Here is a 25,253-nt window from a genome sequence, read left to right as displayed (position 1 = left end):
CATGATTTTATATAATTTACAGACAAATTCAACATTTCATTTTCTCCTCTTACAGGAATGTCACTGAAAATTCACTGAAAATTACTGGGACATGAATTTATATATGAGAACTTTAAAGGTAAGAATAACAAAATGCTCAGATTTCAGTGGTGCAGAGATAGGAATGTCTTGGATCATGCAGCATTCTTTTGTGTTCTAGCAAGGTTTTCTCCAAGTTTGTAAGCTCTTTCAATAGCTAATCTAAAAGTAGTTATTGAATATCAATCTCTCATAAGCATGTTTTCTCTATCAAGCTAAAAGGGAAAGGGTGATTCATTTTAAGTGTACTGATGACAGAAGAGCTCTGAATAGCACTTTATCTGAAATACTCTATTTGAAGGGACCAAAGTGCAAGTTAAACAAACATTAACAATGAATGCATTTTTGTCAGGGGTGGTCCTCTTGGAAAATGTTAACCACATTAAAGTAGGCAGTTATTGAAATATGCAATTAATTTTAAGCTGATGGAAGTTGAAACTGTCATTCACCTGAGCAGGTGGTGGAAGAACCTTCTTGCGTATCTGCTGATTGGGTCCCTGTACTCCAGCACAGTTGTATCCAAGAGGGGTCTTGTTGGTGCATAAAAGGTTCCAAGGCTTGCCTCAAGCTGTGCTGTGGAGTTCAAACACAGCAGCAATGAAGCAAGTGAATTAGTTTCAATTACAACAGGTTGCTCATGTTTGCAGTCAGTCAAACTCCTCAAACACTGATGAAACGTGATGTTGTTGTAGGACAGATGAAATTAAAATACGACAGATTGTACTAACACAAATGTGCATATAAACTTTCACTTTGAGGCAGAGCTGACAAGGACTTTGAGCAATAAAAGCTATCAAAAGGATAATGAAGTCTATAACATATCAAGTTCTCACCAGCAGCCTACAACTAAAAGTGACTCATAAGAGTAATACAGTCTGAACAAGATTGTCCAGTAGAGATGAACTCTCAATTAGCTCAAATCATCTTTGTCCTCTTAGGCAAACAACAAGGGAGTTCGGTTTTTCAGGGATTATTGTGTTAGGTCAGCAGGTAACAAAACCCCCCTTGTGATGGCCTTGAGGTCTAAAGGAACCTCCTTCAACTCACGGTTCTTTAAAAATTTTAGATAAAAGGGTCTAAAAACCCTAGAGGTTTGACAGCATGTAGTGGTGAGAAACAGGATAACCTCCCTTGTAATCAATAAAATAAAACTCTTTTGTTACACAAGTTCTCTCTGCTTTAAATATTTTCTGACTGATATACTCCACAGCTCAAGCTCTCAGGCATTTTCCTACAATTTTTTAATACAAAATTATAAATAATGCAAGTAAATACACAGTACACTTCTGTGTCCCACATGCTTAGCTGAAAGGAAATTTAATGATCAATAATATTTATGCTATGTGAATTTTGCTTGAGAGTTAACAACATAGTACAAGGCCTTCTAGGAAGAATAGGGAGAATTTACTATATATTTATTTGCTATATACTAACATTGCTTTAAAAGGAAAATATAACATATTGTCTCATTAGGCAAATAAAATCTCATTGATTTGCTGTTATTAATGTTTGTTTGGACTAGGCATTTCTGTATTTTGTAATAATGGTTTTTTTCTTCCGAGCATAGTTATATTTTACTTTATTAGCTTGATAGCACTAAATCAGCTAGTAGTACTGTGTTAGTAACACAGGCAAACTGTTAGTAAACTAGTTTTGTGTTATCCTAAATCTAGATAGTAAGATAAGTCAAACTTTAAAGGTATTTTCTTTCAAAGCAGCAGTCAATTTAGATTAAAATAGAAAAACAAGACATACTCTCTTGCCATTGCTGTTTTCTTGACAGCATGTTTTGTACTTCTGAAACATTTCAACCGACATGAGTAACCACTATCACAGTTATAGATTCATCAGATAGCCCAGCTTGATGTTGAAGGCAGGATAAAGATCTCAGAGATAACTGCCCCATCACTATAAATAAAAGGCCCCACTGGGTTTTGCTAATAAAAAAGAAAACAAATTACCATGCCAAATTTGTTAGATTCAGATTGAATAACTCCTGGATGGAATAAAATTCTTTCTGCTGTAAACAGTGTTAGGGAGCTGCATGGGGGGAAACACACAAACATCTGTTTATAATGTACATATTTTTAGAAGAGTTTCACGCTCAGCCCTTCTCACAAGTCCTTTTCAAAGCATGTTTTATTTAGAATCAACATGTCATGTTTGCAATGCAGAGATTTTTTAAATCATATCCCACAAAATGGGATAGCTGATGGCTTGGCAGCGATGTAGGACACCTTGGAGTTTTTCTATCATCAAACATGCCAGAATCCTAAGTATTCTTTCTTGCTACAAAAGATGCCTGGTGTCCAGCTGTCTGCCTGCTAGACTGGAGGATAACACCTTCACTAAATCAAGGCACATCAAATCTTGAAGTCTATTGAGTTTCAAGATAGACAGCAAATCAAGAGGAAGGCATCACAACAGGCTGCAGCAAAGATGGGGCTAAACCTAAAATTCATAATTTCTTGTGAGGGTCCCCAGCTACTACTGCAGGGGGCCAGATTACAGTGAGGACAAGTGCTTTAATCCTAAAGGAGGCAGCAGAGGATAGTGTATTCAAAGACTTTGTATCTTGTAATGAAAGAATGACCCTTCAAAAGCACCTTAAAAAACATACTAAAATCTCGTCCCTGTTGCAGAAAAACATCCCTCCTTAAGTTGGTGTCTCAGCATATAACAAACAATTCAATCCAGTACTGTTTGTCTGTAACATAAGCTACATTTATAGAATGCAGTAAAATTACAGCATATATATGCTAATGCTATATATTAATGCCTATAGCATATGTATATTAAAATATGCATTATTTTAGTATCACTATTGATACAAACTAAAATGTAGTTAACACATTAGCCCAGATTTTATTGAAATGACTTGTCTACATATGATATGTGATTATGAAGCACCATAATCTGGCTGTCCGGATACTCACTATTGTCTTCTTTATATGGTCAATAAATATATTGTCATAATCCACATATGAATTACAAAGAGACCACAAAAACACATTAGAAATATAAGCAGTCTCTTACCTTCCCTGTCTGGTGTAAGCTTTTGTTTAAGAAGGTGGTTGCAAATGGCACTCAAGCAGATATAGCACTGATGACCCATTGTGTTCCAGTTCATGGTGTTCAGGACATTAATTGCCTCATGTATCTCATCATAACGAATGTACTGGTGGATAATTTCCACAAGGCCCAGTTGTCCTCTTGTGATCACACCTTTAACAGGAAATATTAAAACCAAAGACAGTGGGTTTATACTTCGATATAGAGTATGTAAAACAGTAGCTGACTACTTTTCAGCACAGTTAAAAATAATTGCCACTGTATAAAATTAAGTTGATGGGTTTCAGTATTAAATTTTTACACGAGGTAGCTCCTTCATATCTTGGTATATTTAGGCTGAGCATGTTTTGGACAGTAGAGAAAAATCATCAGTTAACTTCACGCATGGAGGTCGAGCGAATGTAGCCAAAACTCACTGGTGACAACATCATGTCATGAAGTTTGTTTTAGACATGGTAGGAAAAGTTTATTCACAGTTTATCACTACTGTATGGTAGGTAATAAATTAAATTTCACAGCATCTCCTTTCTGTAGGGAAATACTGCTGAAGAACACTAAACCCCAGCATTTGTGTCACACAAACGTACCTGTGTATACAAGGGTACAGCAGCTCCAACTTCAAAGTAACTGTTACTCAATCAGTCTCCACACTGCGACGGCTCTGGAACCTACCTCTAGCTTGGTAATAATTTTCTAAGTGAAGCATTTTTACTGTGAGGGGATGTCATGAAGTTATCAACACCTAGAGACCTTTGAATTACAGTTGTACATGAAACCAAGAACAAGTTTGCCAGAAGAATGCTTCTTGACTTGCAGATCTCAGATTCTGAGCAGAAAAGATGTCTGAAATGCTGCAGAAAGTAATGTTATTTATTGTCTCTGACTAGCCAAATGATCATGTAACATAGGCCACACATGGCATTTTAGCAAGTCTTGCTCACTCTGATAGAGTATTCTTTATCATTACTCCTCCAAATATTAGAAAGAGACCAGAATAAATTTATTTTTTCCTTCTCTTTAAATGAAAACATAATGGTTTGTTTTTTTTTTTATTTTCCCAATTTATATTCTGATCTTGTTTGTAAAAACTAATTTTAAGGAAAATGTTCTGATGAGAAAGGGAACAAGCTTAATTTCAATATTGATATTAAAGCCATACAACTTGCTGGGGAAAACAAAGTCTGATAACAGAGAAAAGCAGACCTGATATATATAAAACATACCTCACACAACTTTCATAAATGTTGTTGTGAATACTGTTTGTGATGCAAAATAAGAATTGAGGAAAATAAAAAGTGAAGAAAAACATCTGACTATATCTTAAGGAGAAGTAACCTGCTAAGAACTTGCATATACAGATCTGATGCTTGGGGGGGCATATTTATATTTTGTAACAGAGAAATACTTAATTTTTTTAGTATCATTAAAGAAAAGACATGGTTTTCTAATGTATTTGCATGTATTAAAGCCTGTGGACATTACAATGTGTAATAGACACGTTTAACCTGTCCATATCTAATAGTTATGGTAGACTTTATTCTTCCTAAATGTTTAGTGTTTTTAAAGTATTACAGAAGCTGAGCAATCTTCACATTAACAACTAAGTGAATGTGAAAATACTTATTTTCATGTTAATTAAATATAATATTATGTTTTAAATGCCTTTTGAGGCCAGCAATGCTGAACCACTGGCATGAGTACCACATTTGGCCTTATCCAGGATCTAGGCTGACATCAATGACAAGAAGCTGCAATGCTTTTGGAAATGAGTTTGGCATTAGACACCAAAGACATCTGCCATTAATGTTTGAGGGTATATTTAATATGAATCTTTTCCTGGATAGACAGCACAATGGAGAATTCAGAGAACTTGTCCAAAATCATAATATAGCTGGAAGCTAAAAACATATTTGCTTATTCTCATTGACATAGTTTCTTAATGGACTTCTGTGGGAAACCATTCCAAGCCATGTGTTAATTATGGATTTTATTTCACTCCTGAATGCCTGTCTAGGTCTTGCTGTCATGGACCCCTGTATTTTCTGTATAACTTATATTTGCATTATTTCTTAAACAGCAGAGACCTAAAAATTGCTGAGGCTGTGAAGAAGGGCTTGCTAAGCAACACAGTTACTTTGGTAGTATGGCAAACTAAGCAGAAGTGTAAAGCTGAAAACCGGGATGAAACAGAGAACAGCACATTTTTGCACAGTGGACTACAAAGAGGGAGGGAGGGAAGGAGGGAGAGAGCCTTGCCTTCTTCCTAGAAGAGATTTTACAGTAATTATACAGAATGAATTTTAAAATGTGATAACTTTCAGCTGTAGAGGTCAACATCTTCCCATTTGGATGCTTGACTTCTCCTGGGTGGTGCGCTTCCAGGCAACCTGCTTGGGAAAAGGAGGTGACAGCCAACTCACTGCCTAATTGATTTAGGAACGGTGCCCAGGGAGACAGTCCAATTAAGTTTACAAGCTGGCAATTAGCAGGAAAGGCCTCTAAATCCCTGTACTGAGAGCCTGCTTGCGTTGGTAAGAACATAAATGTGCTAAAGATAGCAAGGGGAAAGCTGTGCTTTCTGGAAAGCTGTTGTGAGAAAACCTCACAAGGGAGGACTGAAGAAAAGCAAGGTAGAGGTGGGTGGAGTGCCTCCTGCTCAACTCCATCCCAGCCAAAATCAGGACTCAGATAATTTAGAGGGTTTGTTTTTTTCAAATGGCCAACATGCACAAAAACATCAAATAGCTGCTATAATTAGTGTTCTGGGCTACTCTGCAACTATTAAACCTGTCATTGAACTTAATGCAGCTAATTATCTCAAAATAAATGATAACCTGCAAACAGGTTTTTTGATAGTTTTTTTGGACAACAGCAATAATCCTGATCAGCTCTTTTAAAACTACACAGCTAGAAGTCAATTCAACATTTTTTTGTTGCAAACATCTCATTATATTAATTTACCTTTTTGCAGTGCCATGCTTGGTTAAGTTTTATTAATTCAGTCTTTCAAATTCTTAGGTCTGTGGTACTTTTAGTCAGGTTATCCCACACAAAAGCACATGCGTGTCTCATTAAGTAAAGAAATAAAGTAGATTTTCAGATCTTACTGTCAACTAGGTCGCTATTTTGGGGTTTTCTTGGGGTTTGTTTGTTTTTCTTTTTAAAAAAGGCTTGTTTCTAATCTCAGTAGCTTTATACAAAAGAATCATTAAAAACACCCATGAAAATCTATAGAGGCAATCTTGTTTTCTTGGACAATGGGCAAAATGGTGAAATTTTCCAGGATGGCTGTCTGCCCTGCTGAAACACTGCCTTGGGAGTCAGAGGGTTTAGGAATGATTGTTTTTTTTAGCCCTCACATTGGATTTACACCACTGTAACTTGCCTGACTTGAATGAAAAGAATACAGTTCTCACTGATGAGCCACTGCAGGGGTTTTATTCTTAGTTCAGCCACTGACTCACTGTGTAACTCTTGGAAAGCCCTTTAGCTTTCCTTTTCTACTTCTTGTTATTCTGCTTATAAGAGGAAGATAGTTGTGGGTTTACTCTTTCAGAGTCTCCTTACACCTAAAATGAGAAGTGCTATATAAATTCTAAAATTAGTATTATTAATCCTTTTATTCACAAGTCCTTGCAAATTAGTTGAGAGAACAAACTTCTCTGAAGGTTATGAAGAACTTTGTTCTTCTGTGAAAAGTCTTCAAGGAAAGAAAAGATGCAACTTCATATACTGAAGCCAGAATAACAGAGTACTGGGACAAATATACATCATACACACAAAAAAACAATTTGGGAAAGAAATAGAATTACTATTCTATTATTAAATATGGATTATTTTAGCTTGTTAGGGCTATTGCTACAGAATGAATACAATTCCTAAAGTTATATACTACAGATTAAAGAAATTTTCCATATGATAAATTGTTATGCTTTATTAGAGTAACGGGGAACATGATGGGATGCTGACCTGACAACAGATTGGGGTCCTATCCTGTCTGACCCCATATGAAAAGGTATTAAGTCATTGTGAAACAGATAAAGAACTCCTTGGTTCATATCTTCAGATATTGTTGGAACAATTTGCTTTTCAGGCTATGGTCCCATATATCTAAAATTAGCATGCTTCAAACTACAAAAACCTTGTGGGGTACAGACATTTCCTTGAGAGCTCAGGGTTCACCATATGTGCTTAGGAACTTACCAAGTTTAAAGTGAAGTACTCCCAAGGGTCCTTTGTCAAATCTAACCAACAAAAGGTCATGAATATCAGTGCTGTCAGGGCTGACACACGCAACTGGAGGGGCAGCCCACTGGATCTGGATGAGGCTGCTAGGTACCTCAAAGTGTTTACTGCATTGCAAAGTTGCCTCAGGTGAATAGTCTTGTGCCAAGAGCTGAATTTTAACGGGGGACAGTGCTGTGTCAAAAAGCTGCAGCTCCCCTTGAGAGCTGCCGACCACGAATATGGCCCCGGCGGGGTGGTAGGTCATCACAGCAGGCAGCAGTTCTGCCTGGGCTAACAGAGTTACTTGGTTGTAGGCTTCATACAGAATTATTGATGAGTCTTCACAGCCCAGGACTAGTTTGTCTTCTGTAACATCCCTGCAGCAGCTGATGGCCCTGGATCGCAGGGGTATCCTGGTGATGGCTGCACACTGGATTTTGTTCCTGAGGCACTTGTAGATGCAGCTGTCGGCCATGGGCTCCTTGGCTGCTGACACCGAGTGCTCCACTGTGTGCACCTGGTAAGGCTGGTGAGTGCTGAAGCTGGCATGGAGGGGATCCCATTCCGTACGGACAAAACTCAGAACCTGAAAAAAAATCCAAGAGGTTTTGGTAGGCATTTGTAGTAATTTATTCTTATTTTGATGATTTAAAAATAGGCGACTGCAAATACGTTTTCTTGTGGGTCAGTAAGTAAAACAAATATGCATCCTTTAGAATCCACTGTTTTAACTTCTAAAAGGTTTACTCATTTCATTTAAAAAACCCCTGCAATATAGTTTGAATTGTATTTGTTTGTCCAGACCTATATAATAGGTTAGCAGAACAGAAGATAAAAGAGAGGATGGTCTTAACAACGTTAGTAAGAGGGAAAATGAGCAGAATATCAGAATAACTGATTATTCACAAGGGGGGTGGGGGAGAAATCCCAAAATTACTGAAAAAATCTATAATAGATTACTCTGAGCATCATGTGTAGATGCAGGGCCATGGTAACAGAAAATACTACACTGTAGTGGTAGAAACAATGGCATGTTTAAACAACATCTACTGTATATTGCCAAATGAGTAGGTGGTAGATGTTCTTTGGTGCCACATAGCTTTAGATGCAGAATAGATGAATTTGTGATAGCAGAAAAGGGAGGATCATTATGGGGTACTTGAAAGTTGAATGAACTGGAAGAAGAACACAAAGGCGTAATGTGATAAAAGACACCAGCTGGCAAAGAGCAAGAATCTGTAGTGTGGAAACATGGGAAGTACCATAAAGTGGGGGAGACAACAGTGGAGACAGTGAAGATTCATGTCCTATGATATTTGGGTTTGAGCGAGAGGTGGTGTAGAGGATATGAACAGGGAAACCGTGGGAGAAAAACCAGCTGTAAATAAGATGCAAATGAGGTTATGAAAAGCTATTTCTCTGAAAGGGAGAGAAAACCCATGTCTAGCATAATGAGAGTAGTGCAAGTCAGTCAGAAACTTGCTGGTGTTTGTTCATGCAGAAATAAAGAGTGAAAGGAAGACGTCAGCCTGAGCCGAACCCCACCCTCAGGTATACCCACAGCAATCTTCACACTACAGATTAAAGCTGCTGACCTGCTACAATTTTTGGAAGCCCCTTAAGTTCAGGTGGTATGAAAGCACCTTTTACGCAGAAAGGGGTAAAAAATGTGATCAAAAGACAGAGAGAGGACGAGGAAGGAAAGCTGGAAATTTCAGGTTGAAAGCAGAAATGCACACATAATGTTACAGCAATTTAAATTTGTTTTCCATAGATCACAAGAGCAATGGAACACATAATTTAGCCTTTCATCCTGCAAAAGAGAGTAAGAAATTTAGATTTTTTGACATACCACGCATTACTTCAGAAGTAACTGATAAGTTTATAAACAAGCTATTTGGGACGTTGATCAGGCTGATTAGGATGTTTTGTTCTGACACTTTACTTGTTTTGTCAGCAAAAGGGTTTCTCATTCAAAAGAAAGAAAAAAAGGATTATTGCAGTTCTCTGGCTGGAAACCAGCTGACAGTTAATACAAAAGTCTTTGCTACTTTTAAGATGAGTAGCATGCAGAGAACCACTTAATGTAAAAGCACCTAATACAGAAACCAACGCTCCAACCTGTGAAAACCTCACCTACCAATCTCAACAGAGTAGTGACCAATGAAAATGTATATCAAAGAGGAAATAAATTATTACATTATTTATATAGTCTGAAAAACATTTTCTCACCTCAATCATTCCCTCAACAATGACTTAGCTTCCTCAACTAGGCATTTTATGCCCACAAAATGTTGCAGTGGCTACTGTGCAGATGTTAGAGCTGCTGAAGTGTGTTTATTAGGGTGTTAAATTGCATAGTAAGGAAGCTCCTAAAAGAGGTTATTATGGACAAAGGATTACTGTGACCACAGAGTTCTCTAACCCCAAATAAAGACAAAGCGAAGTGGTATTGTTTGTTCTGCAGTTTTTCCTAAGAGTATGTACAGAGACCCGGGTAGCTCCCTTTCAAATGTGTGAAACAGAAGTCTTGCCCAAGCAAGTCTTCAAAGCTTCCATAACTTGAGTGAAATGAGCCTTGAGGCCCTGTGGGACTCAGATTTCTGTCTTCCTGTGGCAGGTTTCAATGCACTGCATTATTTAGCTACATATTTTGACCCCAAACCAGTGTTTTTCTCTGGATATCTCCTCACAAGCTACAAGAAAGTCATGGAGATCCACACAATAATTGAGCCTATGAGAGATGAAAGCATGAAAGCACTATTCAATTCTGAAGATAGGCTGGCCTTGAAGGTTAAGACAATAGAGAAGAAAATATGTGAAATATGGATTTCACAACTCCATAGGAGTGACTGATGGAAAAAAGCAATGGAAACAGTCAGAAGAATGAACGTTGCCATATGATCGTTTGAGAGTCGGCAAGTAAACTGCACCCAAATTTCATAATTTTGTTCTGCCTTCTTAGAGTAAAAGTAGGACAAAATGATGACCACTACTTTGAATTCAAAAGAAAGTAAAATCGTGTATTTTGGAAGGCTAATCTAATGAGTCTTGAGATGAGAAGCTTCCTAGCTTCACATAATTTTGAGAGCAAATCGTTGAAATGAAGTCTAGGGTAGGGTTGGTTGACACAATTCTAAACTAGGAAAAAGTTCCTGCAAGGAGAGAAAGACTATTTGCTGCCTTTCAAAACATAAGTTTTGGCATAATGTTTAAACACATAAGGCTTAAAGGAAACTTTTCTAGACACTCCTGTTCGTATTCTGGCTGAAAACAAGAGAAACATTTCTCCTTAGATTGGATCTCATGCATCAGTGACCTCATGTGCCTCTTGCAGGAAGAGTATCAAGCTGAGAGACCTCTTTGTTCTGGCTTCCAGTTTTACTGAATGTAACTGCCACTTTGCATTCTGAAGGAAAAAAATGGATATTCTCTTTCATCTCAGAGGGAAGATTTGAGTTTCTCTGTCAGAAGTTACTTTTATTATTCATTCTTCATGCCGCTAACTGGAAAAGTAAAGCAGAGAGACATACAGCTACAGAAACATGTTAATAAGGCTAAGATAATGCTTTTGAAAGATAAGAAGTCTAATAAAACTTTTTTTTCCCCCCAAGAAGATAGTATTCTGCCAACTGTTCTTCTATCTGGTAAGCAGTCACATGCTAGTAAATGTAGTGCACATAGTGCTTTAGCAGTCCATTTAAAGGAATCCAGTGGGATTCCTTCCTGGTAAGCAGCAGTTCTCTGGAACTTCATTGAACGAGTTAACAAATCATTTGCTTGGGGAATGGGGAAGCAAAAGCTGGAGGAGTTTCCTCAGAAATGGGTAGGACAACTGTCAGATATGTGGAGGAGGGGATATGGCAGTGGGTCTGAAAACGTCGAGCTGTAAGATCACATGGCAGTGCGTATAGTTCTTTCAGTGTTAAGCACTTTCCATAAATCTTGGGCTAAGCACTTAGCCTTGGATTTCCAGGAAAGATTTCTGGAAATACCTTGCATGAAGTAAAACCAATTACTTCGTGGAAAAGAAATACATAAATAATTTAAAAAAATGTAAAAGTCCCTTTTAGTTTTGTGATGTGAATGCTACAAAAATACAGTACATGCATTTAAATATTGTTCACATAACTTATACATATTTCCCTTATTAATGTGGCAGCCATGCACCACTACTGCACATCTATATTGTTTTCCCTTGCAGTACTGATCTGGGCTCTGCATCAGCTCATCAGCAGGATGAGGGATGCTACAATGCCAGGCTCTCAAATCCTAGAGTCAGGAATCATAAGTATCCAAGTAAAGGAATCTCTTAATCTTTATAAATAAGGGCCCTGAACCATGCTAGTTAAAACTCTTTCATTTTATGTTTGAAAAAAAATAATAGCACTAGCTTGTGTGGGCAGTATCATTCTTCTCAGTGCAAATCTTTGAACACCGAATATTGAAGTATTTTGCATAGAATACTGGGAAAGCATAAAGTCCACATATCAAAACAAGTAAGAGTTTTAACCAGTAGTTCTTAAGCAGAAAATTGGCTTACCAGGCAGATGAAAAAAGAAAACAAAAGAAACAGAGAAATAAGCTTGCTGTGACTGAATTGTGTGCCTTTCAGATGAGAAAAAATGTTTGATTTATTTTATGGATGCTAAAAAAGTGGCTTATTTAATTTCACACAGTGAGGTTCCAAATAACAACAAACATTTTAATTAGAACCATAAAGTGGGATGTGTGGTGCATACTAGAGTAAAATAGTTCTAAATACAGTACTGTGAAGATAAAAGGAAAAAACCCACCCTATTTCAAAACCTTTCTAAAATAAAAATACAAGGCTCCTACTCTAGGTTACTTCTTTGGATGCGTTGGGTCTACAGTCCTACATGCAATCTTACTATTTAGATCTCCAGTCAACATTTGTTCTTATTTTCTTTCAAAATTTATCATAATCATCATCTTTATCCCATATTATTCATTGAACTTTTAACTCAATGTGACATGGAGGATTTTACATTCTTTGCTGTATGTGTGTGAGAGGTATTTCAGCCATTCAGTCACACATGGTGGATATTTTTCTGAGCACTGCAGTAACTGTAGGACAGGGCACACAGAAAAGATCTGCCATGTTTTTTCACAAATCTGAGGTGAAATGTGGATGCAATAACTTAAATATTTTCTCTTGGGAGAAAGAAAAATAACATTCTCTCTCAGGGAAACTATTTTTTTTCCACAAGGTTGAAGTATAATTTCAGTCATTCACACTAGCACTAAATGGAGTGAAAATAAACATGGCAAAGACAAGTGCAAAGTACTACAGTAACTGAGCTCTGGCATCAGCACCTCCTGTTAATTTTTGTTTGCAGAATAAAGTTCATGTTGATTTTAACTGGACTTTCTCTCAAAGCATTTAATCCAAAGATGATTTCACATCAGATCCTTTTTATTCATAGCAAATTGTTTGAAGTAATTTCTGGAAGATTCCTCTTCTGGTTTTGAAAACAAAACACCAGCGTTATCTCCACAGGGAGACAATTTAAATAACATCCTTGATCACTGATACTTTAATATAGAAAAAAACAAAACAAACAAACACCAAATAATTAAATAAATAAATTAGAGAATGGATGAGTTTACTGGAGGAAACCAACGCACACAGGAAAGCAGACAGAGGTCCAAAAGACAAATATTCCTGCAGCGACATGGATGCATCTGTCCAAATGTACATCACACACCAAAGCAAAGACAATGCTAAAGAGAAAAGCACTTTTATTTCTTCAAGGGACAATTCTTCACCAAATCTTACAGCATTCAATACAGTAAACACTGATCTCAGAAAAAAAATTCAGTAAAATAAGTTGAGATTTGCAAGGAAAAAGTTATTTCTGTTTTTAGAGGAATAATGCTTACCTGTAGCCTTAATAGTAGTAAATGCTAAAATATAAAGCCACATAGTAAAATTCAAATCAGATTTACAGTGTATTTAAAAAGTAAAATGTATTTCTTTCATTAAGTTGAAAAGCTGCTGAAGTACACAATACCCCAAATACTCCGTGGGCAATGTGAATCATCCCAACACAGAACGTGTAGTTACAGGCGATGATCGTGACAAGGGGTTGAGCTGTCTCATCCCAGAGCTATTCCTGTCCTCATCCTCATACACACTCTTCTGGTGAGCAGCCAATAATACTCAAAAAATTCTTCCAGGCAGGAAGTAGTATCAAATAAGTGCCCCATTTACCTTTGCTCTGCCCCAACGCACGAGTGTCAGCAGCTGGCAGGTCGTTTTGTGGTTTTCAAAGGTCAGCACCGAGGTGATGGCTGTGGGTAGCACCCATTCATTTCCCGGGGCTTGGTTTCACAAACCCAATATGCCAAACAGCTCTTTATGGTCTTGATATTCAGTAATTTCTGCTTTTCTCTTAATTCTAGATAATCATGCTCCTTTATCCAACCAATACTATTATTTTCAAGTAAAAGGGTGATATTACTTGATTACACTTCTTTATGATAAATGCTCTAAACTGAATCAGCTCATGCTTCTTATTCTTCTATTGCTGACAATAATCATTGTCATATTACTGGCAAAATAGGATAAATATGGATTTACTTTCATGCATAACAATGGCACATCCTGTTTTTATTTACCTGAAGAATACTACAAATGTTAAGGGAGTAGAGGCAAAGAGAGGAAAATAAGCATGCTTATAGAACCACTGTATTTTTGTGGTGTCTGACCTGGAGAGTAAGCGTTTAGAGTGCTCGAGAAATGTTAACTATGGTTTTGCTCATGTTTAAGCTATCAAATGACCTTCAGAAGTTAAAGGTGTTAAGTTAATGTCCCCCTCCAAGACTCTGTAGGGGAAAAGTGTACCTCAGTTAAATGCAGGTTGGGGGTTGACATTACTTCTAGAACTGCTGGGTTATGATGTTCTCCCATCTGTGCACAGGAATTTAACTCCTGCCCATAAGGAAATAAGGTTAAAAACCTCAACCAAATAATATCATAGGTTATACTTATAGGCTATGCATGTAGGTAGTGTCTTGAGCCTTACTGAACATTCCAAGTACATGGAACAGCCTAACTGATAACCAGCAAGACAGTTTATTATTCATATATGACTAAGTTTTCCATAGCCCTGGCATAGTGTTTGTATTTTATTGATAAATAGAGGAAAAGAAATTTCATCCAAAGATCTTAGAATTGAAACAGACAAGTACAGGCAAGTAATCAAAAAAGGGAAAGCAATTGAACAGTCAAATTCAGCAGTTCTGCTTTTAAAAAGAGTTTTCTTATATTTCTATTACAATATGGGCCAAATTAAAAGGATTATGAGGCCTAAAGCCTCAGTGACTGTGAATTATCTTCACTGTGTAACGCACCAGTGATATGCTTAGGACTCTCCCACAGTCTAAACCAGAAAAGGATAAACCTAGGTGCACAGAAAGAATCTGAGGAATCCGGTGATTTTGGAAATCTCCCTATGACAGAAAAATTGAAACACAGCAAGCTTTGAACTGACAGGGTGGTTTCTGGGAATTTCTTAGAAGACAACAACACCTAAACACCCCTTCAGAAAACAGAGATTGCAAACTGCTTTGTTGCCCTTAGGGAGCTTTCTGGAAGATGCAGAAAGAAAAAAAAAAGGCATGGGAATGTCGCTGTCAGAACCTGGACATAACGAAGTCATGGCAAGAAATAAGGTCTGAAATGTTAGTAGGATGAAGTTTCATAATATCAAACTGGCACAGGGACTAGGCTGGAAAGCCTTACAAAGAACAGCCACGCGTTTTAGCTCCCAGAGTAATTTTTCTATGTGATCTGGCATAGCTGCAGGGGGAATGGAGAACTGCAGGTGTAGAGCAGGCAGAGGAGAGAGATGAGTCAAAGATGACCGCAAGTGGAGAGAGGTCAATTGAAAAGAAGTAAAGAAGGCAGAGCTGGAGGTAATTTAAACTTCAATTCTACAGTGACTAATGACAGAAATAAGAAAGAAAAGCTGTCTCAACTACATTTTCTCTTTGGCTTTCAATATATAGAAAGCCTCAAGGGAAAAAAAAATCTCACTCAAATATTAGTTATCAAAGTAACAGTTCCAAGACATTAAAACATTTACATCTTCCCTAATTAAAGAGAACAGGGTGCTGTTTGTAAGAGTGGCTTATTTTAAAGTGTTACTTAGGGTTTTTCCCTATAGGGAAATAGTCTCTAATAGCTAATCCAGAACAGCTATTCCACAGCTGATCCTCAAGTTTGTGCTCTTCTCCCACAGTCAGTGCCTTTTTAGTCCATATTAAAAATGGCTTAAGACAAACTGAAAATAAAATTCCGAATACAGGAGCATCTATACAAGACGTTAGTCCAGAAAAGCTTTAGCGTTTTAAATTCAGGCTCCAGTTCTCTCAGAGATGGCTCTGTTTTTATTTTTCTGCCTAACAAAATAAACTGGATTCGAAGATTCTTGAATAGATGAAATAAAAATGAAACAGATGAAACAGAGACATCTGCCTAAAAAGGTAAGCTAAGCAGGTGTCAGGAAGAGGGTCAGCTTGTAGCTTTGTCCTAACTTGTATCTTACATTCCCACCTGTAGATGAGGAGTTCTGACTTTTTCTTTTAGAAAAAAACAGTTCCTGATTTGATCAATACTCATAGCAACAATTTAAACGCCATCTGGGCATAGATAGAATTTTAACAAAACACTTGAAATAGATGTAAAATGCCTATCAGTTAACATTGCAGCCAATGTAAAATAATTGCTTCAGACATGCATGCAACAGTTACAATTTCTAACTCAGTTTTCTAGTGGAACTCTGACACTTTTATTTTCAGTTTTAGCAACACGAAAGCTACTCCATGATAAAGACATAACTTCCTTGCTACATTTTTCCGGTTTCCAGTCTTAATGTGAAAATAGTAAACATACTAAATAAGGTGCTTTTTTAATTAAATAACAAACCTTTGGTTTTAAGATTACAATGGTTGATCTTCCTTTCTTATGTTTTGATCGTATCTGTTCTTTATATCTAGCTGAATATGCATTTAAGTTGAATAGTTCTTTCTTTAGAAAATCTGAAAAAATCATGCAACAAGAGAGTTCAGCACTTTACCTCCAATTTGCCATGTGCACAGCCTAATAGCAATAGGTTGGCTCTGTCCCTCTCACAGGAAATAGGAGACCAAGGCCATGCTCCATCACTAGTTGCTGACCACCAGCAAATGACCATATCTTGCATAGAGTTTATTGCCAGGTGACGTTTCATCCTTCTACCATCTGGTCCAAGTATATCAATATAAGAAATCTGATGGAAGAAAAAAATGTAGGAAATATTTGAGGTGATAAAATAGCATAGTAGGAGCAAATGGGAGCATTTACTTTGGGTGTGTGAAAAAGAATGTATATATACACACAGAGTACTGCCTACATATATCTTCATATAGGCTGTCTGTAAACGTGAAAAATATCTCCTCAGACAGAAAAAGACATGCTCACACTTTTATCTGTGGGGAGGGGATTGGGATGGAAAGGAATATGAGTTAAGAAGGAATTTACTGCAATGACTCCAATCAATACCAAAATGTACAGTCATGGTTGCTTGACAGCATCGACCTCCACACAGGATTTAAGCTTAGCCATATTAAATGACAAGTTCTGCAAAGCTGACCACGGAGCTAAGGCTAGTGTTTAAGACATAATCAAATATTAAATATATTCTACAGCATTTGAGCAAACATATATCTTTCTTTTTCCTCCCTAAATTAAAGAATCCAAACACAAACATCTGCTTTGCAAAAGAATATATACTTTTCTGCATAATGTGGATGAGCTACAGCATCATGCGTAAAGTTTATGCAGCTCTTGAGAATTGTGCCTCTTCCTCAGGAAGGATTTGTGGAATTTATTATTCAAACTCTGTTATTTGGAGCATGGTTATTTGAAAACATGAGCAGTGCACCATCTGGGTGACACATGCCAAGGAAATATAGATTGCACCGCATTTCTGCTTAAGGAATTAATGGAAGGTTGATAGCTAGGGGAAAAAAAAACTATCTTGCCATTGCTGGTCAGCAATAATCAAACCACTTTCTGGGGATTAAGCGCATGGCTAAGCCTACTGGACCAGACACTAGCAAAGGGCAGGGGGTCTTCTTATCAGAGAAATGCTTCTGGAGCCAGTCTCACTACATGACAGATTGCTTTCATATTCCTGTCTGCAAGGCAACAAAGGCTGGCAGTAATGCGATAATGCCAGAGTGCAATGGGTGTTAAGAACCCGTTGCATTTATGTATTGTATTTAGTAAATAATCAGGCTCATCCAAATTGTGATCTCAGCTCTCAACCAAGGCCATTAAAATCAAGGTTAATGCTTTAATAATCCTTTGCTGTTTTTTATATGGTCAAAAAGAACCCTTTTCTATTTGCATGGTCATAATATTATTGACCTCTTCATCCCCTGAATACACATCAAAAGGAACTGAAATCAAAGTAATTACCAATGTTGTTCTCTCATGGTAAACATTTAACTCCTCGTTCTGTCTCCTTCAGTAAATTGAAATGGATTAAAAAAACCACAGACAGGAAAAACTTGCAAAAGGTCAATATTTTCAGAATATCCTGTGTTTTACTTGTCAAAATACTTAGATGTGTAAAGATAAAACATACACAAAAGTTAACAGGTAGCTGCTACTTGAATTAGAACTATAAATAGTTAATTGGGTGACAACACATTGATTAGCTTGGAAAAGCACAAATACTTCCACATGTGTTAATTAGTCCTGTATAGTAGCATTAACTGCTCATAACAATTTCATATGTAATAACAGCCACAAATCTTTTGTAAACCTTTATGTCTTGCAATAGACATGTCACTCTCAAATATGGACTCATGCCACTGAGAAAAGGCAAATGATAATAGTTGGTATTCTATTTTGCTGGTCTCAAAACTGTAGTGATTCATATAATAAATTTTCTTTTATTGTTTCAAAATGTAAATAAAATTCAATCATTTAGAAAGGAAGAGAACAGAGAGATTAATTCTTTCATTTAGGTATGCATTGTGTAAAAAAACCAACTTTTGGATAAATATCAAGCTGTGAGGAGGAAAGCATGGTTGACTTGTTCTTATTATTGACAGCACTCTGGCAGTCCAGCACTGCTGCCAATTTTGCCCACGGTGAGCCTGGACACCAAACAATGTGAAGTTGCTTATCATTACAATGATAATATGAGAGAAATTTAATTATATCATTGCAAGCATTTTTCTCGTTTACATTTCTGAAGGTTACACCAAAAGTCAGAGGCAGAAGTGAAGGCTACAATCAAATTTCCTGAATCTTGGCTCCAGATTTTAATCCCGTGGTAGTTCTATACCAGTGCAAGTTATCTTTTTCATTCAATTTCTCTTGAAAAAAAATCAGCTCTAAGGAGTGGGGTTTTTTCCCTACCCACCCCCCCCATTTGTTATTGTTACAAGTTTGCACAGTTCCAACTGAGGACGATTTTGTTTCTACTGAGAGTGGCACTAGTGCTGACTGTGTGATCTTTAGCTTTTGAAAGTTTGACCAAAATCAGCCATGAAGAACTCTAAATCAGTGTAGAGAGCTGACATAATATTATTGCAGCAGTGAATAATACTTCCTGCAGTCTCACACTGGTGCAATTCTGAAGATAATAAAAATTATATTTAGCTGCCTAACTAGCAAGCCTCACACAAAAGAACATTCAATTAAAAAATGCAAATGCCTTTTTTTTTGGCTGGCAGTGAAGTATTCCATAGTGATTCCCACTGATTTCAAGAGAAAGCAAAGTTAACGTTGAACACGGAGGTGTTTTGAGAAGCTCAGCTGTGTCAGCAAAGAACTGAAAACTTAACAACCCTATTAAGGAGTGCAGCAGATATTTCTGGTTTTTCCAAACATTAAGTCAGGAGCTGTGGCCCTCACACTCCAATGACAAAGGCAGTTGTCAGTTCACCATGGCTTCCTCGTTAAACTTTAGCACTGTTAAAAAAAAAGCCACCCCACACACCACACTCACTTCCGAAGCACAGCCTTAACCAGGCACAAGGCACATCATTTTAAAGTAAAGTATGTATCAGCTCAGTTCCCAGTGAACAGTGAACTGTCTCAAATCCACGTTATGGAGGCTGGATCAATCTTGCAAACACAAGCCATTGCTGAAAAGAGGCCCTGAACTGAAACAGCCTGGAAAATGTATTAGATATTAATCCTAGCAGAAAGTATTTCTACCAAGCAAGTTAAAACACATTATGGCAAAACTTAAATTAAACATATCCTTAAAAAGCTTGCCTTGCAGATGCAAGCTCCCTTATATCAGCAAGCAAATTACTAAGGGGTTGTCAAGGGGAAAATATTTGCTAGCACAAGATTGTTTTCCTTAACATTTACCCAGTCTGAAATAAATACAAACTCTCTCCTTTGCTCACAGCATCTTTCTACCTTTCTCGGGCAAAGGCTTGACCCTTCTCCATTCTTGCAGTGAATTGGATGCAGTCCCTTTCCTACTTCACCTGTTCAAAGTTAATTGCCTTGGCTGATTATTTTTTCATACTGCTGTAGCACCACGCACTTCTACCTAAGGTCAGCTGCTGCCCTGATGCCAGGAGCTTATGGTTGAAATCAGTTATGTCTGCACAGCCCAATCCATCCAAGATACAGTGTAATTCAGCCTGAGATGAGCTGGTTTCCACTGACATACAGACTGGATAGTTTAAAGCCAGCTCAGCTCTCTCTAGGCTACTTTCAGCTGCTGGTGTGATTGTGGTATAGACAAACCCGCACGTAAAGGGCTGCAAAAAAGGAGTATTTTAATCTTCACTAGTGTGTAACTAGTGAATTGACATACATTGGAACCAAATCACTTGCCTAAGGTCACATATATAGTTGACCGGTAGTGAGAAACTCAGCTTCTTTACCTTGAGCCCTAACTCAGTGGTTTAATTGTAAAAGCGACTCTCCAAACAACTCCATCACTGTAACTAGAGGGGAAATTCAGATTTCTGCAAAGAATTACAGCAGTCTTGGAGCTCAGACAGATAGCTGAAGTATCAGAGCTTCATGAGCTTGTGTCTATCAGCTGAGCCACAGTAATTGACCATGTGTGTGTTTTCAGCCCACGACAAACAAGAGGTAAAACACATTAACTTAAATCTTTTACACTGAGGTTTACCATTACAGATTTTGCTTCATGCTTGTTAGATGTCAAGAATGTGCAAAGGGTCAGTTACTGCTGCTCAATGGACACAAGGTAATCTGTCAAGCAGTGGTCACTCAAATGTGTGTCTGAGCCCAAACGTAAATATAGTAGAAATTTGGATCCCTCTTGGCTCAGTATTTTAACACGTTAACTCAGGATGTCATATAATTTTTTATTTTTGCCTTTTTTTTTTTACTTTTCAGTAACTGCCATTTTCAGAATTTGAGCTGCTTTGGTCAGTTATATAAAGGTTTGCAATTTATGCTGCTATGCAGTATCAGTGAGTAACAGTGATTCATAATGTACAGTTCCCGCAGTATTTGCAGTCACCATTGACAGCTATACCTTAAAGTCCAAACAAGAGAGTTTTTCCAGTCTTTTGTTTACATCAGGAGAATCCATCTTCTTTGTAAACTGAATAAAGCAGAGTTGGCTATGATCCTCAAATGACAAAATGATGAAATTGTCTGTAAGAACAGCTGAAAAAGAAACCCAAATAAAAACTGTCAGTACTGTAATACCTGTTCCTAGTAACAAAAAAAAAAGTACTGAACACTCCACTGAGACACTGCAAAAAGCAATTTTTTTCAAGACAGTGTCTTAAATATTGCACTGAAAGCCCTGTAATGTCCTAAAAGACATCAATGTGTCATCCTGCCAGGACCTTCTCAGAAATGAGAAATAAAGCCTAAGGAGTACTCTGATTACACAAACCCGAATAAATTATCTCATATCAAATTGCCACTACATCCAAATATATGTTTTATGCCCTTCCACATTAATTTTCATCTCAGTTCAGCCTTCAGTATTTTTTTTTCTTACGGTTACATCCACCAGTATTTCAGAAATGCACCTAACACAGCTAAGTTTGTGCTAAGGGTGATAAATGCAAATTAGTACTCCAGGTGTATCTGGTATTTGACATCGTAAGGTTCCTGGTGCTGCTGCAGACATACAGGATTATGCTTTAGGGGGGTTTATGAATTTGATGAAAGCTTCACATGTGGGGGTACCCAAACAATACAAATAACCCAGATGGAACAGACTCCCTTGGAGTCTGGAAAAGCACAGTGGAATCCCTGCTGCTATCATAAGGGGGTGTTAGACCAAAATAGTTCAATACAAAAGTGATTAACAAATCTGTCAATGAAAATTACTTAGAAAATAGTATCTAGGATTTTTCCCAAGTTATCTTCCCAGTTATTCAAGCAGCACCCACATTTAAAGAGATGTCTGAGTACGAAGTGAGTCATCAGGGTAACTACTACCAGATCACCGAGGAATAATTGATGAGAAACATGTTTAAAGTAAAGCTAGCAAGCTGTGTTCAGACTGCAAACTCAGAAACCTCTGTTAAAAAGAAAATGCCAAATAAAGTGGAACTGGATTTAAAAACAAACAAATAGAACCCTGTGGAACAATCTCTGAAAAACAAACTTAAAAAAGCACTTGCTACTAATATCCCAGATTCTTAAATCTAAATTTTGCATATCCTTAAGTAGATTGACAGTTCAGTCTTACATGGAAGCATGGAAAACTGGCTAGTCAGCTTTGCTTTGATTTAGTCTGATTTATAACCACTTGCATTTTCCAACAGCCATGTCCTGGCACAACTCTGAAGTATCTGGTATGCAAATGCTAAAGGGTAGAGTTTAAAGCCAAATAATTGCCTTTGAAATGTAACATTAGCTTTTTTTGGTGGGAAAAAAAAAGGTGATAAAGTATCTGACTATAACTGAGATCTATAACTTAGTGCCATAATTGAGATCCTGCACACACATGAAAATTGAAAACCACTGAGTGTGGTATCCTCAATATGTATGCACACAGTTAAAATATTTTGATGCCCTCACAGACACAGTTTACATCAAAGATGAGCCACAGCACACCTCAGATGCTGATGAAATTTTGCCTATAAATCATCAGAACCAGGAGGACTTTATTAGATGCAGGAGCACTACAAAAGCAGTATTAATTCTGTATTTTGTGCACACAACCTGACCTTTATTCCAAATGTTAAGAGAACATGCTACTTCAAATTAGAATTATAACATTTCATAAGTAATTTCAGCAGATTGTAATCCTTATCCATTTCTATGTATACGCAGTTGCTAAAGTAAGAAATATTATTTTTATACAGGGTTCTTGTGCTAAATATAGAATTTCTTTTGGCCAACTTGATAATCACAAGCCCAATTCCAAATCAGATTTGAAAAGATGTGCAGTTTTTTTGAATTAAAGTGAATTTCCTCTGGGACAACATTATGTTGTGGTTCTCACATAGGAATAGTTCAGAATAAAAATTTGTATTTTGAACACCATTTGTGTGGGTAATAAAAGTATCTTCTGTTGTTCATGAAAATAAAAACTGTATTGCAATGAGTTATTGGGTGGTTTGCTTTAATGGAACAGAAGCAGTTTTATTTCACCTTTGGACATGGGTATTAGTGAACATGAAAGTTTAGGAAAATCTTGAAAAAGTGAAAATAAGGACAAACTATTATATAATGTTGTTTATATAATAAATACAGTGGTATAAATGTAGGAAAGCATATTTATTGCTTTATTATTTTTTTAGTTGTAAGCTTTTTTAGTTAGCAGTATTTTTTAGACAAATATTTGTATTTCTATGACATATTAAGCCAAGGTAAGGCATGATACATATAATTTAATTTTTTATTTTTCTTGAAGACAGAGTATTCCAAATAATTTCTACAAACAAATTCAATTTGGGTATAACCTTAGCTTCCATGCTTTCCTACTTTTTGTCACCTGAAAGTATGATATTCTCCCTCTGGAAACTGAGGGCAAAATATTGGAGATGGAATCCAGTAACTTAATTGAAGAGTGGAAAAAAAGGAATCAAGAAAGTAAATGTGTTCTATGCTGTCTGTTGAATTAGTTGATAAAAAATGAGGCTAGGGTTAAATTTTTTTATAAATAAAGATTCTACAAACATAATAATGTTAATTTTCATGACTAAACTACAATACATTGATAAGAAAAGATCATAGGGACACAGTACTGTAGGTTTCTTAAAGAACCAGGCCAACATTCAATAGATGCCTGGGTATGGAGGAAAATAAATCATTAAAGATCAAACCTGAATTAAGCACATAATCTTACCAGAAGGATATAATGTGGGCCTACTTTTAAAGAATTTGGAAGATAATTCACATGTAATAAGGCTCACATTAAAATTTCATATTCTTGCTTGTGCAGAAGCCAAGATACCTGATTGATTTCTCAAGGATATGGTAGTCATATCATAAAGGTACAGAAAACAGGCATGTTTTTGTAAGTTTTCTTCTACATTAAATGAAAACTTTATTTTAAGCAGTCACTAGTTAATAACAATAGTGAGATTCTGGATTTTTAGAAACTAAATCAGAATACCTCCACATAACTAATCTTACCCAGCCTTTTTTAATAATAACTTCAATAATAACTATCCCATGTAATTAATCAATTGGCCAATGTTTGGTTCTGTCCCTTTTTCCTACTTAACAAAATAAACATGACAAGTTCAAATGGCATGTTCACAGTGGTTACAATGTGTAAGAAACTGAATTTTAGAAACCCACGCAGCATTTGACAAGCCTGAAAACTTTGATGTTAAAAATTATTCTTAAAGTGTTCTTAGTCCTGAGGGTTGTAACTATGGCATTACATGCAATTACTTGTTGTCTTTGCAAGTCCCCAGTGGCAATAATTAGTCTACCTGTTGACATACTATTTCTCTACTCCATTGTTAATGTAGGCAATTGATTTGCACATGGGTGTAATTACCATCACTGATGGTGTCGGAGATGAGCTTCCCCACCAGGGTCCTGTCAATCACCACTTTCTCCAGCTGTGGCCCAGAAAGGCTTAGGGACACCAAGACACCTGAGTGAAAGAGGAGCTAAATCCAAAGAGCGAGAAAACAAGACATCAAAAATCATTAATAAAGTGAAACGTTCCAAGGTACATATTATCCCCCGTCCATTATGTAGTAACCTAATTTTCAAAATTGCAAAAATGAATTATCATTGATGTGAAGATGTCTTATAATGACTTTGAAAGCTCTTTCAACGAAAGAGAGAGATGTAACACCACACTGAATTACACGGGTACGAGAATTACAGTTGCTGAACACTTGAAGAAGCAGCATGCTAAGTCCCCAAATATTACATAACATGTAGTGAATTAGTTTGTTAAAAATGGAGATCAAAATTCTGTCCTGAGTGAGGGAAGGAATGACACTGATCACTCTATCACCCATGGATCTGATCTTTTCTGTATAAAATAACTGCACAGCCTGCATGAAAAAATATATAAAGTAGAGTTTAAGGTAATTTTGTATTATTATCACAGATTAAAACCAGCACCTTTTTGCTATCCTTGTTATTTCTGATCATTCATATACTGTTTAACTTAAATAATGATGCCCTACCATAGAGATAGCTGTGAGCTCCCAATAAATCCCATTCACTCCTCAACATAAGGTTATAGATGTCTCTCTTAGAATGAAAGAATTTAAGCTGTTGCACAGTATAGTCAGAGGGTTATTTCAGAGCTAATTGAATAATTCTGTGTAATTAATTTAAATTAAATGGTACATATAATCTTGAAGACTAAGTCACAGTATTTATCAGGTCCTTCTGATGCCTTATCTTGTATGAG

General features: G+C 36.8%; 1 protein-coding gene across 7 annotated transcripts in view; it reads right to left on the bottom strand.

The window, feature by feature from the left end:
* The window catches only part of LOC113983478 (WD repeat containing planar cell polarity effector), a 147,381-nt gene that overhangs the window by 64,898 nt on the left and 57,230 nt on the right, over positions 1-25,253 (bottom strand). For all 7 annotated transcript variants that reach the window (XR_005563499.1, XM_039381134.1, XM_039381139.1 and 4 more), the window contains exons 8-13: positions 24,378-24,492; positions 20,934-21,067; positions 16,482-16,673; positions 7,354-7,963; positions 3,115-3,303; positions 528-651 (exon numbers count right to left, since the gene is read on the bottom strand). Coding sequence is in view for 6 of the 7 variants with exons in the window: in XM_039381134.1 (XP_039237068.1) it covers positions 528-651; positions 3,115-3,303; positions 7,354-7,963; positions 16,482-16,673; positions 20,934-21,067; positions 24,378-24,492 (1,364 nt within the window). In the remaining variant the exon portion in view is untranslated. The remainder of the gene's footprint in view (positions 1-527; positions 652-3,114; positions 3,304-7,353; positions 7,964-16,481; positions 16,674-20,933; positions 21,068-24,377; positions 24,493-25,253) is intronic.

Source organism: Pipra filicauda, unplaced genomic scaffold (genome assembly GCF_003945595.2).
Source record: "Pipra filicauda isolate LSUMZ 115617 unplaced genomic scaffold, ASM394559v2 scaffold109_size3271384_pilon, whole genome shotgun sequence".
NCBI classification, from domain to species: domain Eukaryota; kingdom Metazoa; phylum Chordata; class Aves; order Passeriformes; family Pipridae; genus Pipra; species Pipra filicauda.
The sequence above is the reverse complement of the archived record's forward strand: the minus strand, read 5'-3'. Positions and strand labels throughout refer to the sequence as shown.